General features: G+C 38.2%; 1 protein-coding gene across 1 annotated transcript in view; it reads left to right on the top strand.

Moving 5' to 3' along the window:
• Window positions 1–12,906, top strand: part of MBD2 (methyl-CpG binding domain protein 2) — a 62,504-nt gene that overhangs the window by 538 nt on the left and 49,060 nt on the right. Inside the window, 2 exon segments of the mRNA XM_019640690.1 lie at window positions 1–178; window positions 12,651–12,810. The exon segment at window positions 1–178 is cut by the window's left edge and continues 84 nt beyond it. Of these exon segments, the coding sequence (XP_019496235.1) occupies window positions 1–178; window positions 12,651–12,810 (338 nt within the window).

The raw sequence follows: 12,906 nt of genomic DNA, 5'->3' as shown, positions 1-12,906 counted from the left end.
CCCGGCGGGAGCCGGTCCCTTTCCCGTCGGGGAGCGCGGGGCCGGGGCCCAGGGGACCCCGGGCCACGGAGAGCGGGAAGAGGATGGACTGCCCGGCCCTCCCCCCCGGATGGAAGAAGGAGGAAGTGATCCGAAAATCTGGGCTCAGTGCCGGCAAGAGCGATGTCTACTACTTCAGGTACCGCCCTGGGGGCGGGGAGGGGACGGCGGGGTCAGGCAGGGGTCAAGGGTCAAGTGCTGACCTGGGCAGGGGATGCCTGGATGAGAGCAGGGGCCCAAGGGAAGTGTCAGAGACTGGCTGGTCTGGCGGTAGAAGGTGCCTGAGCCCTTGGGTGAGAAGTGACCCCAGAGCAGTGACAGGCACAGTGTCCGAATGGTGGGAGCCCAGAGACGGGCTGTTGAAGGTGTTGAGGACAGTAGTTTGTGAAGAAAGGGTTACTCTGGCAGCGATGGTTAGTCCCACTGAAGGGTTAAAAGAAGGTGTAATTCATCGAAACTGTAAAACCCAGTCACTGTTGGCTCCTTTCCCAGCCTGTCCCAGACTCATCATCACAAGAGTGTTTAATCATGCACACGTGGAAGAATTAGCTATCTGTGGTAGCAAGGTTTCAGTTGCTTTGTGGGATCCAGGAAAGTTGCGTACAAAGTAGCCGTTTGGAATGCCTGAAGTTTCTTAGAACTCGACTGGCGTTGCAGAACTTGCTGCCTTTTGAAAACTAAAGCACTGTAACAAGTTGTAGACCCCTAGACCAAAATTTGTCCCCCAGGGGACGTTTGGCAATGTCTGGGGACATTTTTGGTTGTCACACCTTGGAAGGGGCTGCTATTGGCATCCAGTAGGTAGAGGCCAGGGAGATGCTGCTACATAGTCTGTAATACACAGGACAGTCCCCACAGCAGAGGATTTGCCCAAAATGTCACCAGTCACCAAGGTTGAGAAACCTTGGCCTAAATGATTCAAGGTTTTCAGCTTGATGTGATCTTGCAATCCTGTGGTCATGCTGTCCCTGTGGTTAGTTTGGATGACCCAGTAGGCTCAAGAACGTGCCTGTGACTATTGATATCAGTGGAATTTTCTTATCAACAAATTTACTAACTTTTCTTATAAACCATTCGATTTATAGGAGAAAATAGAAACATGTTATATTCAGTGCCTTGGAGGCCATGTTTGTGGGCTGATTGAATGATTTTTCAGGGAGTATATTTGGGTTTTGCAGCCATTTGTAGTCAGCGATTTAGTCTTTGGAATAATGCTATGAAGGATTTCCATTCTTCCAACTTCAAGTAGATTAATACATTACCCCCTGGGAAAATGTGTGTGTGTGTATGTCCACATAATACAGTGTTTATGAATTGCAAATACTCTTAAATAGATTTAAAATGTTAAAAAGATACATATGTGCATGTGTATATGCGTACATGCATACACAAAAGCATGTGATCACTACTGGTATAACATGTAAACATGAACATATTCCTGATGGTTGCTCAAAATATATGGAGGAGTAGCTTCAGTAAATGTATTTCACCTCTTAAGGTAAAAAAATTAAATGAACGTGGTGTTTCATTAGAACTATTTTGTCACTTGATCTGAGACCACTATCTTGAAATCTTAAATGATAAAATGGAAAACATTTTAAGCATACAAAGGTGATTATCTTGTTTTGTATTTCTCCATCATTAAATGTTAAACTTACTTGAATAATATGAGGAAAGTTATTGTAGAACAAATGGTTTACTCCTCTCAAAGTCACTTGTTTCATGTACTGCTATTCACAGTTGTTCCTTTTTTGCATACATATTCTTTCATTAACAGCCCCTTCTGTTGTCTTTCTAAGCAGGTAGTACGCCTGAACTTCTTTCTGTGAACTATGTCTTGATGTAGCCAACTATATTAGACAGAAATATCCTGTATCTGGGATTGAACTCCTTGAGGAATAGGTGACTAGACTAGTCTCAGTGGAGCATCTTAAACTTTGAATTTCACTCCCTGTGGTATTTCTCCAGGGATATAGTTTGTTTGGTTGTGGGATGACGTCTTTGTTCAGCTAACTTTAGGTTATTGCAAAGCTTTTTTGTTGTTTTCCTTGCAAAAGGTAGAAAAGTTATTTTAGAAAGGCAGATGGCTGTATTGTAATTTGTGATCGCCTAATATTTTTTGAACAGTTTGTAAGTTTTTGATGTTTACTTTTTTATTCATTCAATAAATATTTTGTGGTAGAAAAACTGATATCAATTTAAAACAAACTTTCCAAACAAATTAATCTTATGATGAATCAATCACAAACCAATATAGTGATACTTACTCTCTGAAATTAAAGTCTTTTTACGAGACAATACAACATGATTTGCTTTTTACTTGTTTATGCAAAATGAAAGGACACGTTGAACAGATTTGTGCCACATGTGCTTAGTTCAGGGCTGGAAGGAGTGTTGTCTCTTGTTTATTGACTACCTACAAGTTGTTAGTTAGTTACTATGCAGGATTGTAATAGTCTTAATTTCCTTTTGAGAGGTTGGTTATGTTCTGGGCAGGAGGACACATGTAGCATGGGGTACTTATGATACTCTGATGACTTCCTCTTTCAGTAATGAATGATGGAGGTCACCTACTCATAGTAAAGGTGAACACATTATTTTTCAATCTGCATTGTCACTGCTTTGCATATTAGCACCCCCATATATATCCACCCGTTAAAAACCAGTAGCTCAAAACACCCACCATATCTGTTAATAGGTGGGTTAAGAGTTAACTGCCCTCTTGGTAATGGGAACACCTGCACCCAGTTGTTCACACAGATCCTAATAATGCTAACTCCGGAATTAGCCTGCCCCTGGGGAGGTTAATTTAAAGAAACCTGTGTCTGGTAACGTAGGCTGTGTCTTACACTTAATAATTGGACTTAAGCTCATCAAGAAAGCTTCAAATTATGGTAGAAATGGTTTTTTGGTTGTTTCCTGAGACTGCCCATTTCTAATAGGAAGGCGTGCCTTTGATTGCCAGCTAAACAGTATACTCATAATTATGCCTCCTGTCAGGACTGCTGATAGTATAGTGGCGGTTCATATATTATCATCCAAAGTTTGTTTTTTAAAAGGGTGTGGTTTGATAAAGTGTTGGATCCATTGGTATAATTTCTGAAAAAGTTCATTGCCATCATACGAAACTCATTATTTGAACAATAATTTTCTAACTGGTCTGCTTGACTCCTGTCATTTCTGGTTTTGGGTTTCCTGCACCTGCAGGTTGATATTTTTGAAATAGTTTGCGCTGCAGAGGAACCTTTAGTAACTATCTCATGCCCCTCCCCCCTTCTTTTAAATCTAAACTTATTGGACTCTAGCCTTTTTGTTATAATTGGTGAACTGTTACAGCTGCTGCCATAAAATATCATCTGGTTGGCTATTGGAAACATAATAGTAAACATTTTTCACTCTTATCAAAATTATGATGCATTTGCACCTCATCACTTCCCTGAAATAAAGACACAGTGAACCAGAGGACAGTAAAATAGTCATAGGGAGCCAGGTACATGAAGAGAGAGTAAAAAGATTTCACCTTGAACGGGGAAGAAGAGGACTCAGATGCAGTATAATTGAGGTCTAAAGAATCATGCGTGCTATGATAAAGTAGGAGTCTCTGGAGAGGGTAGTAGAACACAAGAGCTAAAAGGCCTGGAGTTGCTAATTCTAATTCTGCACTTCCTGGCATTGCAGCCTTGAACGTGTCACTTATACTTTCCAGTGCTGTGGTTGGTGTCTCCGTTTGTAAAGGGGGTATGATTGTACCTGTACCTCATAGTGCGATAGGGATTTAATTCCAGAACATCAAAATCAATACATAGATAGAACCCTTGATGCTTTAGATACGTTTAAAGGACTGATTAAGGAAAACAATTCATTAAGTAACTCAAGTTGTATGGGCTGAACATATATAAATAGGTTTTCAAAAATGTTAGTAAAAAATATTTTAAAAATTCCATTTGTTACTAGAGGCTGGTATGGTGCTTTAGGGGCATGAATTCCGAATCATTGAGGATGTCAAAGTTTAACCAGCCCCTCCCCCCTTTTGTCTTAAGAAAAAAACAACTCTCTCATGTAGTTTTCGTTGGAAAAAACTAGCTGAATAAACCAAGGGGGAGATCCATTGTCACAGTTCTTAAAAATTAAAATCTCTGTCAATAAGCTGTCCTTCCTATGCTGTTTTCTTTCTGGTCATCTTTGTAGTTAAACCTGATGTCCCCTGTGTTACTTTCCTGTTCATTCCGAAAGACTGGCTTTCTCACAGACCTGTCTTCTTCCCCTTGGGCACAGTGCTGAACACAGACACTAATTAAATGTTTACCGATTGATATAACTTAAAATTTTGTAAAACAAGTCTTAAATGACTTCTGAGCCTTTGCTATATTACCTGTGGTGGTGCGCTGGGATGGAATTGGGAGATATTTTACTAAGTCCAAACATGTTCAAGTTTATAATTTTTATCATTAATGTTGAGGGTATTACAGGATAGAAAGCTTTTTTCCTTTTTAATACTGGAGATACAGTAAAATGACAAATAAGATGCTCACCGGAGAGAGAATGAAAATGGTAAATAAAGTGTTCATAGGGCACAGACACAGCAAGAAATCAACATTCAAATTTCATTGACTATGTAGTACAGGATATATAGTACAGGGTCTTATATGCCTTAATTTTATGTGTATTCTGTGTCATAACTTTGGCAGTGATAGTATTATTTTGCTCAGTGCTTTTTGTATGTATTATCTCACCAGATCCTCATAGCCCTATGATCCTTATAGTTATCTCTGTTTTATGCATGGGGAGTTAGGGCAGGGAAGTTAAGTACCATGCCCCAGGTTGTGCTGCTGGTAAGTGGGGAGTTAGAACCCTGATGTAGGTGGTTTAACCCCAGAACTCTTAACCACCCTGTTCTGCTGCCTTGAATAGAGATCCCTATTTGCATTCTCAAACATTGCAGCATCTCATGCCTCATCTACTTTATTGAGTTTGGGGTACTACTAAAATAAGGTACTTATTTACTACCATACTTGCATCTTGAAGTTGACAAGAGGTAAATTTTAAATCCTAATTGGCAGTGAAGCCATTCTACCAAAAGATGATCTTCCAGCTCTATGTAGCATTGGAGGGGAAAAAATGAGAAAATTGTGGTAAATTAACATTAATTAAAGCAGTTTTATTCTGGGTAATAGAAGTAATCATTTTGTTGACAAATGTTTCCCTCCTCCATCCCTTTCATGTATGTTTAACCTAGGTTGACCCTGTTATTTCTCAGATATTCAGATGGGCAACATATTCCCTAAGAAAAAAACTCTTGATCTTTATTTTAAAAGCTTTCAGTTTGAGGAAATCACATTGTAACTTGCAGGCTAAATGTAGCTTATGGAGATTGATTTATATGGTTCCTATAAAAAGTTCATATGTTTCTTTTCGGAGTTGAGATATGATTGAAATGTACCCTACAGACCAATTAGAAAAAAAATCTCTTTAGTTGGAGAAAGGAAAAAAATGCAATATTTATTAACTGCTGTTGCATAATTGAAAGTTAGACTTGCTTTTAGTCTTTTTCTTGATATTGCCTGGTTGAAGCCTGGATCCACAAGTAAAAGACATATAGGTGTGGTGGAAATTGTTCTCTGATGATTTTCCTTATACCATCACATCTTTTTGTGATGTGCCAGAGAAATCATTGTGACAGTGCAACACTGCCATCTGTCCTACATATGATTTTAGAATCTGACATGCAAAGTCTCACGTGCTAGAACACCCACAATACCTGCAGTAGAGGAAATACGTAGCTCAAAAGGAAGTGATACATGTACATTCTGAAAATAATCTCCCACAGAAATTGATAAATGATATTTTCAAATTGCTTTATAAATTTCATTTGTGAGAGACAAACTCATAATTTGATTTTAATAAATGGAACAAAAACAGGTGATTTGCAAAGGAGGTGTGATACTTTTTAAGGTTTTTATAGTGGGATTAATAGAAATTCATACCCTTTGATCTCGTGTTTGAGATCTTGTCAGACTTGCATGATGAATTAGAAATAAATCATCAACTCTTATTTCATGGATTTACTGTTTGGCTGGGAAAATACCCCTTGTAGCTCTTGTTTATTAATCTTTTTTGCTGTTTGCCATTTTCCCTAAGAAATGACTAAGCAAATGGTAAAATGAAGTTTTACTTAATTTTGTCAGAACTTTGACAAACTAAAACTTGCCAAGATAGGAAAATAAAAGTATGGAATAGGATGAAATTTGAATAATACCTGTGGATCTTATAATTTTGCCTTGTCTTATAAATTCAAGCTCGTTTGGTAACCAGATGTGAATATAAATAATCGTAAACAAAGGTAACTTAAAATTAGATTTTAAAATTGAGCACTTGGCATTTGTCGGGTACAATTATGAGTGATTTATAAATGTGAAGCACATCATCTTTTAAAGATTTTTGAATAGTGTATTTTGGTATTTTTGTTGTTGTTCTTTTATGCTGGTAGAAGCCTAGATTAAAGCAAGGATGAATGTCCTTAAAATTCTTTTTAACATGTATGTAGTGATGTACATATCTTGTCAAAAAAGGCCTCTCTTGGAAGCCCCTACCCTCTTTCAAAAAAAAAAAATAGCCTGTTCCGGGGGTATTTTTTATCTGTCTATTTTTTATTATGGAAAAGTTCAAACTTATACAAAAGAAAAAGTAGATAGAAAAGTGTAATGAGTCCCCCCATGTGCTCGTCAGCCAGTTTTAACAACTCTGGCCAGTCTTGTTTCATCAGTATCCAGCCTCTTCCGCCCTCCCCTCCTTCCCCCAATTATATTTCGAAATAATTCTCAGACATATTTAGTTTTTGACGTTTCCATAGCAGTGTCCAGTTCCAAATTTAACCAAAATACCAGTGTTTTTCCTTTTTCAGAAATTGAGTTCCTTAAGGCAGTGGGATGAGATAGGTAGAATTCTACATTCATTCATTTAAAAAATTGAAAAAAAAATTTTTTAGTGCATCTTTTTGGCTTTTTTTCTTCTTTAACCGTGATATAGAGATAATAGAATTTGCTACTAGTCATACACTGTATATAATTGTTATATAAATGCTGGTTTATGGAATGAGAATGATTGATACAAATTGAATTATACTTAAGGTCTTTTATACCGTTTAAAATTGTGTGGTGATTCCTTAAACATTTATCTTGTGGGAATCACATTTTATTACTGGCCAAATTGTAAATAATTTTTTTCCTTATTGATACTTTGAAAATACTTGTGCACCCCCCTACCCCTATCCTAACTGCTAAAAAATTTCTTTAATGCTCAAATTTACTTGCCCAAGCTCTTCATATATTAAAAAGAACTTTCCAACTTTCAGGGGAAATACTTAGCTTGCATACTTTAATATTTATATTTTAAACATACATTATAGAAAATTTCAAACGTATGTACAAAAATCATATAAAAAACTACCAAGTACCCAGCTCAACAATTGCCAATTTTATTTCATTCATACCCCAATCCACTACCCCTGATGCAGTCTTCATTATTTAGAAGAAAATCTGACATTATATCATTTCATTCATAAGTAACTACTTCAGTATGCTATTTGTGAAGATAAGATTTAAACTTGTGGAAGTTTTATGACCAAACAGAACTCAGTATTTCAAAATTAGAATATAGGAGATGCCAACAGGAAGTTCATGATTATTTGCCTGATACAGGCAGTAATTGCTATATGGTTCAGTGGAAGGAAACGTCCCTATTACTTTGTTCTGTTAAGGCTTTATGGAAGAGGTACAAGTGGATTGGTATTTCTGGTCTTTTGGGGGTTGGGAGAATGGGCATGCTAAATTACAGGACAGGTAAAAGACAAGGTTTGCAAAGGGCTGAGGAGGAAAACCATTCAGCCCGTTCAAAATAGAGTGAATAAGCCCGTAGGCTGGGTGGAGCAAAGGTCACTGGGTAAGAGCAGTGGAGAGTAGGGTTGAAGATTAAGAAGAGGCTAGATGAAACAAGATCTCAAATGCAGGGCCAAGCTATTTGGCTCCCTTTTGCTAATGAGTTCAAGTCCATTGAAGGTTTTTAAACTGATCTATGATTATAGTGGTGTTTTTAGCAGAGCAATCAGGATAGGTTAGAATGCAAAGAGACTAGCAAGTAGAAACTCAGCTTATCATGGTGATTTAGACCTGAGATGATAAAAATTGGTTTAGAGAGTGAGATGGAAATTGAAAGGATTGATTAAAAAGTGATTATGAAGGAACTGGATTTAATAACTGATTAGAGACGAAAGATATAAATGAGATAAGAGTAAATATATCAGGAACCAACTATAGAGGAGGGCTGAGGATGGTTCATTTTAGGAAAGGCCTACATTTAAAGGTTGGGAAGAAAAAAGTTAAAAAAGGGAGTGTGGAGAGCTGACTCTTAGATAGACATTTCTGTGTGTGTGCCATGCAGTTTTGAAGCGGTGGTATATACTTTTTTAATTAATTGGTTTGGCAGTTTTCTGGTTATATGTTTTGTACCTGAAAAGGGTTCCCAGCCCTCATTCCAGTGTGTTTTGGCAGCTTCTACACACCAACAAGCAATATCAGACACCAGCCGGGTGTTGGAGGTTTCAATTAATTCTGACACCATATACCTGGAGATAGAATCAGACCCCACAGTTAAGTGCTCAGTCCCACAAGACCCCCCTCCACTTTAGATACCAGTGAGATGCCAGCTGTAGGCCCAGGTTGTCACCTGTGCTCCTGACCCATTGGCTGCAGATTGGGTGTTCCAACAACCCATTCTAACTCAGGATGCCAGTTGCAATTCCAGGATGTTACCTGTACTTCTGTCCCACCATAAATCGCAGGTTTCCACAACCCCCTCCTGGGTTCTGTTCATTTGCTAGAATGGCTGATAGAACTCAGGAAAACCCATTGGCTCGCTAGATCACCGATTTATTACAAAGGGTATTGAAGGATACAAATCAACAGCCAGGTGAGGAAATCCGAAGGGCGAGGTCCTGAATGAAGGAGCTTCTGTCCCGGGGCCTGGGCATGTGGAAACATTCCGGTTCTCCACTGCGGAAACTCACCAAAAAAGGGCTGATATGCTGTCTTTTGGGATTTTTAAGAAGGCTTATTACATAGTCATAATTGACTAAATCATTGGCTATTGGCAGTTGATTCAATGTCAAGCCCCTCTCTCCTCCAGAAATCAGGAGGTGGGACTGAAAGTTCCTGGTCTCTGCCAGCCACTACCCTTGAGTGGGGTCCAAAAGTCACCCCATTAACATAACAAGAGATGCGATTGTTGCTCTGATCACTTAGGAGCTTTCAAGGGGTTCTGGAGCTGTGCGCCAGGAAGGATGAAGACCACATGTCCTACTTGAGAAATATGTATATGGTCTCTGTCATCTGAAGGACCAAATATATCTTTCTTATAAACGGCAGTATTGCAGTACCTTAGGCCAAAAACGTAATTTTAATTTCAGATTTTTAGTCTCATCTAAAATTTGATTTCTGGAGACAATTGTTATTTAAAGTTAGAGAAGTCTTTTTCTTTCAATACTTACATTTGTAAGTAACAGGTAAGCTTTAACATTTAAGGAGGGTAGAAAAATCGAGAGTTGCTGTTTCCTTTTCCAGTGCTGTAGCTGATAGAATTTTTAGTGCAGAGATCTTTATTAGTCCCTACCCAATACTTCCCGATATTGTTGAGAGTGGTGCATCTCTGAACATGCTCTTTAGCCAAAGCGCTAACCATCTGCCGTCCACAGTGCTACTTGCCACTCATAGGCCAGTTCATGTTACTCTGATTACTGCCACCTCCACAGTTCATTCATCCTGTTGTAAACTGGTTTGAAGATAGACCTGTGTTTGCTCAGACCTCTGGTCTTCTTAGAGTGGTTTGACCAAATACCATGATTTTCCATGTTACTAAAGTAACAAGAAAAAACTTGTTCTGTTCTATTAGACTGGGAGTGTTTTCAGAGCACAGTTCCCACGCAAACAGCAGGTCGTCAAAATAGTTCATTTGTATGTCATGGACTGGCAGGCCATGTTACAGTTGTCAGGTAATGATGATTACAGGTGAATTTATAGAGTGGCAGGTGAATACCATTAAATTAAGGTGACTATAAGTATTTCAGTATCTTAATTTTTTTTTTTTAGATTTGAAAGCCAGGTCCCAAATAAAATTTATTCTGATAATCTATAGTTAAAAACCTCTAAGAGTTAGGTTTAAACAGTTTAATCAGAATGAAAGCAAGCAAAGACATAGTTCAAGTGATGAAATTTTCTTACATGAACTGGAAAAATATAACATATTTTTGATTTATATTATTTTCTTCAGGGTACTTAGTGGATAGAATTTAAAGGTGAAGTCACAAGTTGGTTCAGGATTGGCATATCTATGGGGTAGTTGGTAGGGATTTTTTTTGTGGTTGAAAGTGAAATATTAGTATTTCATTACTGGGATTAGAAGTAGTCACTCTGGGTAGAGAAATGTGAAAATGACTAATATCATTCACTAGTCTCCTAGAGTTAAAAAAAAAAAAGTAGTTTCCCTAAGTTACAGTTTGATGCTTTTAGTCACATTAAGTTGTGGTGTATCTGGAGAATGGGATCTCCAGCAGCCATCTTTAGAGTGCAGACAGATGGTAATTTTGTCACTTTGGTTAAGACCAGAGCTTAAATGACATACCATCTTTTTGCTCATCTAGCATTTACTTCCTCAGCCACATCTAGAGTCATTTTGCTGCTGTGCAGACGGTCTATATGTGATGTGCAGAATTCCTGCTTAGCATGCCCTTGGGCCTTGTCCTTCCATACGTTTGCCTTCGTTTCCTGCAGAGGAGGGTCCCTGGTCTTAAAATCCACTGGGACAACTAGGTTGACTTTCCTTAAAGCACCAAGCACAAGCTATAGCAGTTACGGAGAAGAGTCTAGAAAAAAATACCTAAACAGATTGAAGGGTTTTTGATGTGTAATTAAGGTGAAGCTATTGTGTCCGCATTGAGGAGTCTAACGTTAGGACTTGGTGTTGGTTTTGTGGCTGGTAGATAGGGCACTGAAGCCCTGTGACGGGGCCTCTAGCTTGAGGATCAGGAGCTAGGTGGACAGTGGTGCTCACGCAGCAGAGGGCAGTGCAAGATAGGGTTTGAGAGTGGAAGCCTGTGGTAGGCGGGGATGATTCACGTTCTGGACAGCATTGAGGGTTACGTGCTATTTTATTTTATGATACTGAGCACATATGGAAGTCTGGGTTAGAATGGGTGTGGGGGATTGCTTTACATAACCTTATGTTCTTTCCTCTGCTGCGTTCTTGTTTTCTACTTTGCCCTAGTCTGTCACATTCTAATTGTTACTGGTTGTTATCTTCATCTGTAGGCCGAATTCTATACTTTGAATTGTGTTTCAGGAATACTTGACGTTGTGTGATTGTGGAAAAAGAATGTTGATAACCATCTTTAGTTGTCTTGAAGTTGGTGGTGGCAGAATACCAGAGTTTGTGACAAAGAGGGGTGTGTTGGTTTGGACTTGACCCAAAGAGACATTTTGCTATTCCAATATTTTATTTGCTTAGTTTTCTAGCCTTTTCTCTTTTGTCTTTTTGTTGAATTATTTTTCTTTTATTGTAGTCAATTGGTGCGAGGTTAAGTTTTAAATATAACATGTGGGCTTCTTGGAGAGGTAGCCTGGAATTCTCACAATTCTCTTTTGGTCATATATCCCGCTAACTTTAACAGTTTATTCTAGCACATTTAGCTCAGAAAATTGAGATAAGACTTTGGGGTATACGTCCATAAAGCATTTCTTACAGATAAATGCCACAAAGGAAAAAATTTTAGAACATACCAGGTTAGTTTTCTGTATAATTCTGGCACTTCTGTAATTTTCCAGCTTTGACAGTATTTCTTACAGGAAGTAAATTATTCTTGATATGCTTCTGTAAGGTAGGAGTTTGGCTAACAAAACTCAGATCAGCATCATATAAACACATTTGCAAATGTTTGCTTTAGTTTTCTCTATTCAGTAGTTACATAAGGGAGCATTTAAATATTGTCAACTTCAAGATTTTTTTTTCCTATTGTAAATGTTATGAGTTCACATTGGTAGCCCAAAGAGATATGGCTTCCAAGTGTTTATGTATGTGTATGTGTGTTTTCAACCATGGTGTTGACTTCAGAAAGAATTGTTCTGAAGTTCTTTCTGATTACTGCTGACATTGTATGTATGTCATACTTATAGAAAAATCAGCACTTCGGAAGTCAGTTTGGAAACAAGTTTGTAAGATTGAAGGCATTTGCAGTGTGCTTGTTGTGCTGTGCATGCGGTTTGTGTAGGGATTCTGTCAGTGGTTGCTGAGTGAGTGGCCAGTGGGATAATCTTTAGTAACATCTGCTGTGTATTCCACTGGTGTATGTACCTAGTGGATGTTACATTAGATGACACATTATCTTTTTTTATAGTGAAGTTACAAAGTTCCTTTAAAACTTCAACTTTTTTTGAAAAAAATAAACATGTAAAATTGCGATGTGGTAACAGTTGAGACTAGGAAGGAAGGCATGAAGAAAAAAGATCTATGTAGCGTCTGGATGAATATTGCTGTCTTTTGTACAATTAACATTGTCTTTGTTCTAGTCCGAGTGGTAAGAAGTTCAGAAGCAAACCTCAGTTGGCAAGGTACCTGGGCAATACTGTTGACCTCAGCAGTTTTGACTTCAGAACTGGAAAGATGATGCCTAGTAAATTACAGAAGAACAAACAGAGACTGCGGAATGATCCTCTCAATCAGAATAAGGTTGGTTAATGTGTATGTTGTTTCAAAAGCTCTCCAAAAGGTATCTTACATTTCTAATACATCACTGGAGTTTTGGTTGTCTGAATGTTCCAGTTT

Source organism: Hipposideros armiger, unplaced genomic scaffold (assembly GCF_001890085.2).
Source record: "Hipposideros armiger isolate ML-2016 unplaced genomic scaffold, ASM189008v1 scaffold_52, whole genome shotgun sequence".
In the NCBI taxonomy this organism is placed as follows: domain Eukaryota; kingdom Metazoa; phylum Chordata; class Mammalia; order Chiroptera; family Hipposideridae; genus Hipposideros; species Hipposideros armiger.
The sequence above is the reverse complement of the archived record's forward strand: the minus strand, read 5'-3'. Positions and strand labels throughout refer to the sequence as shown.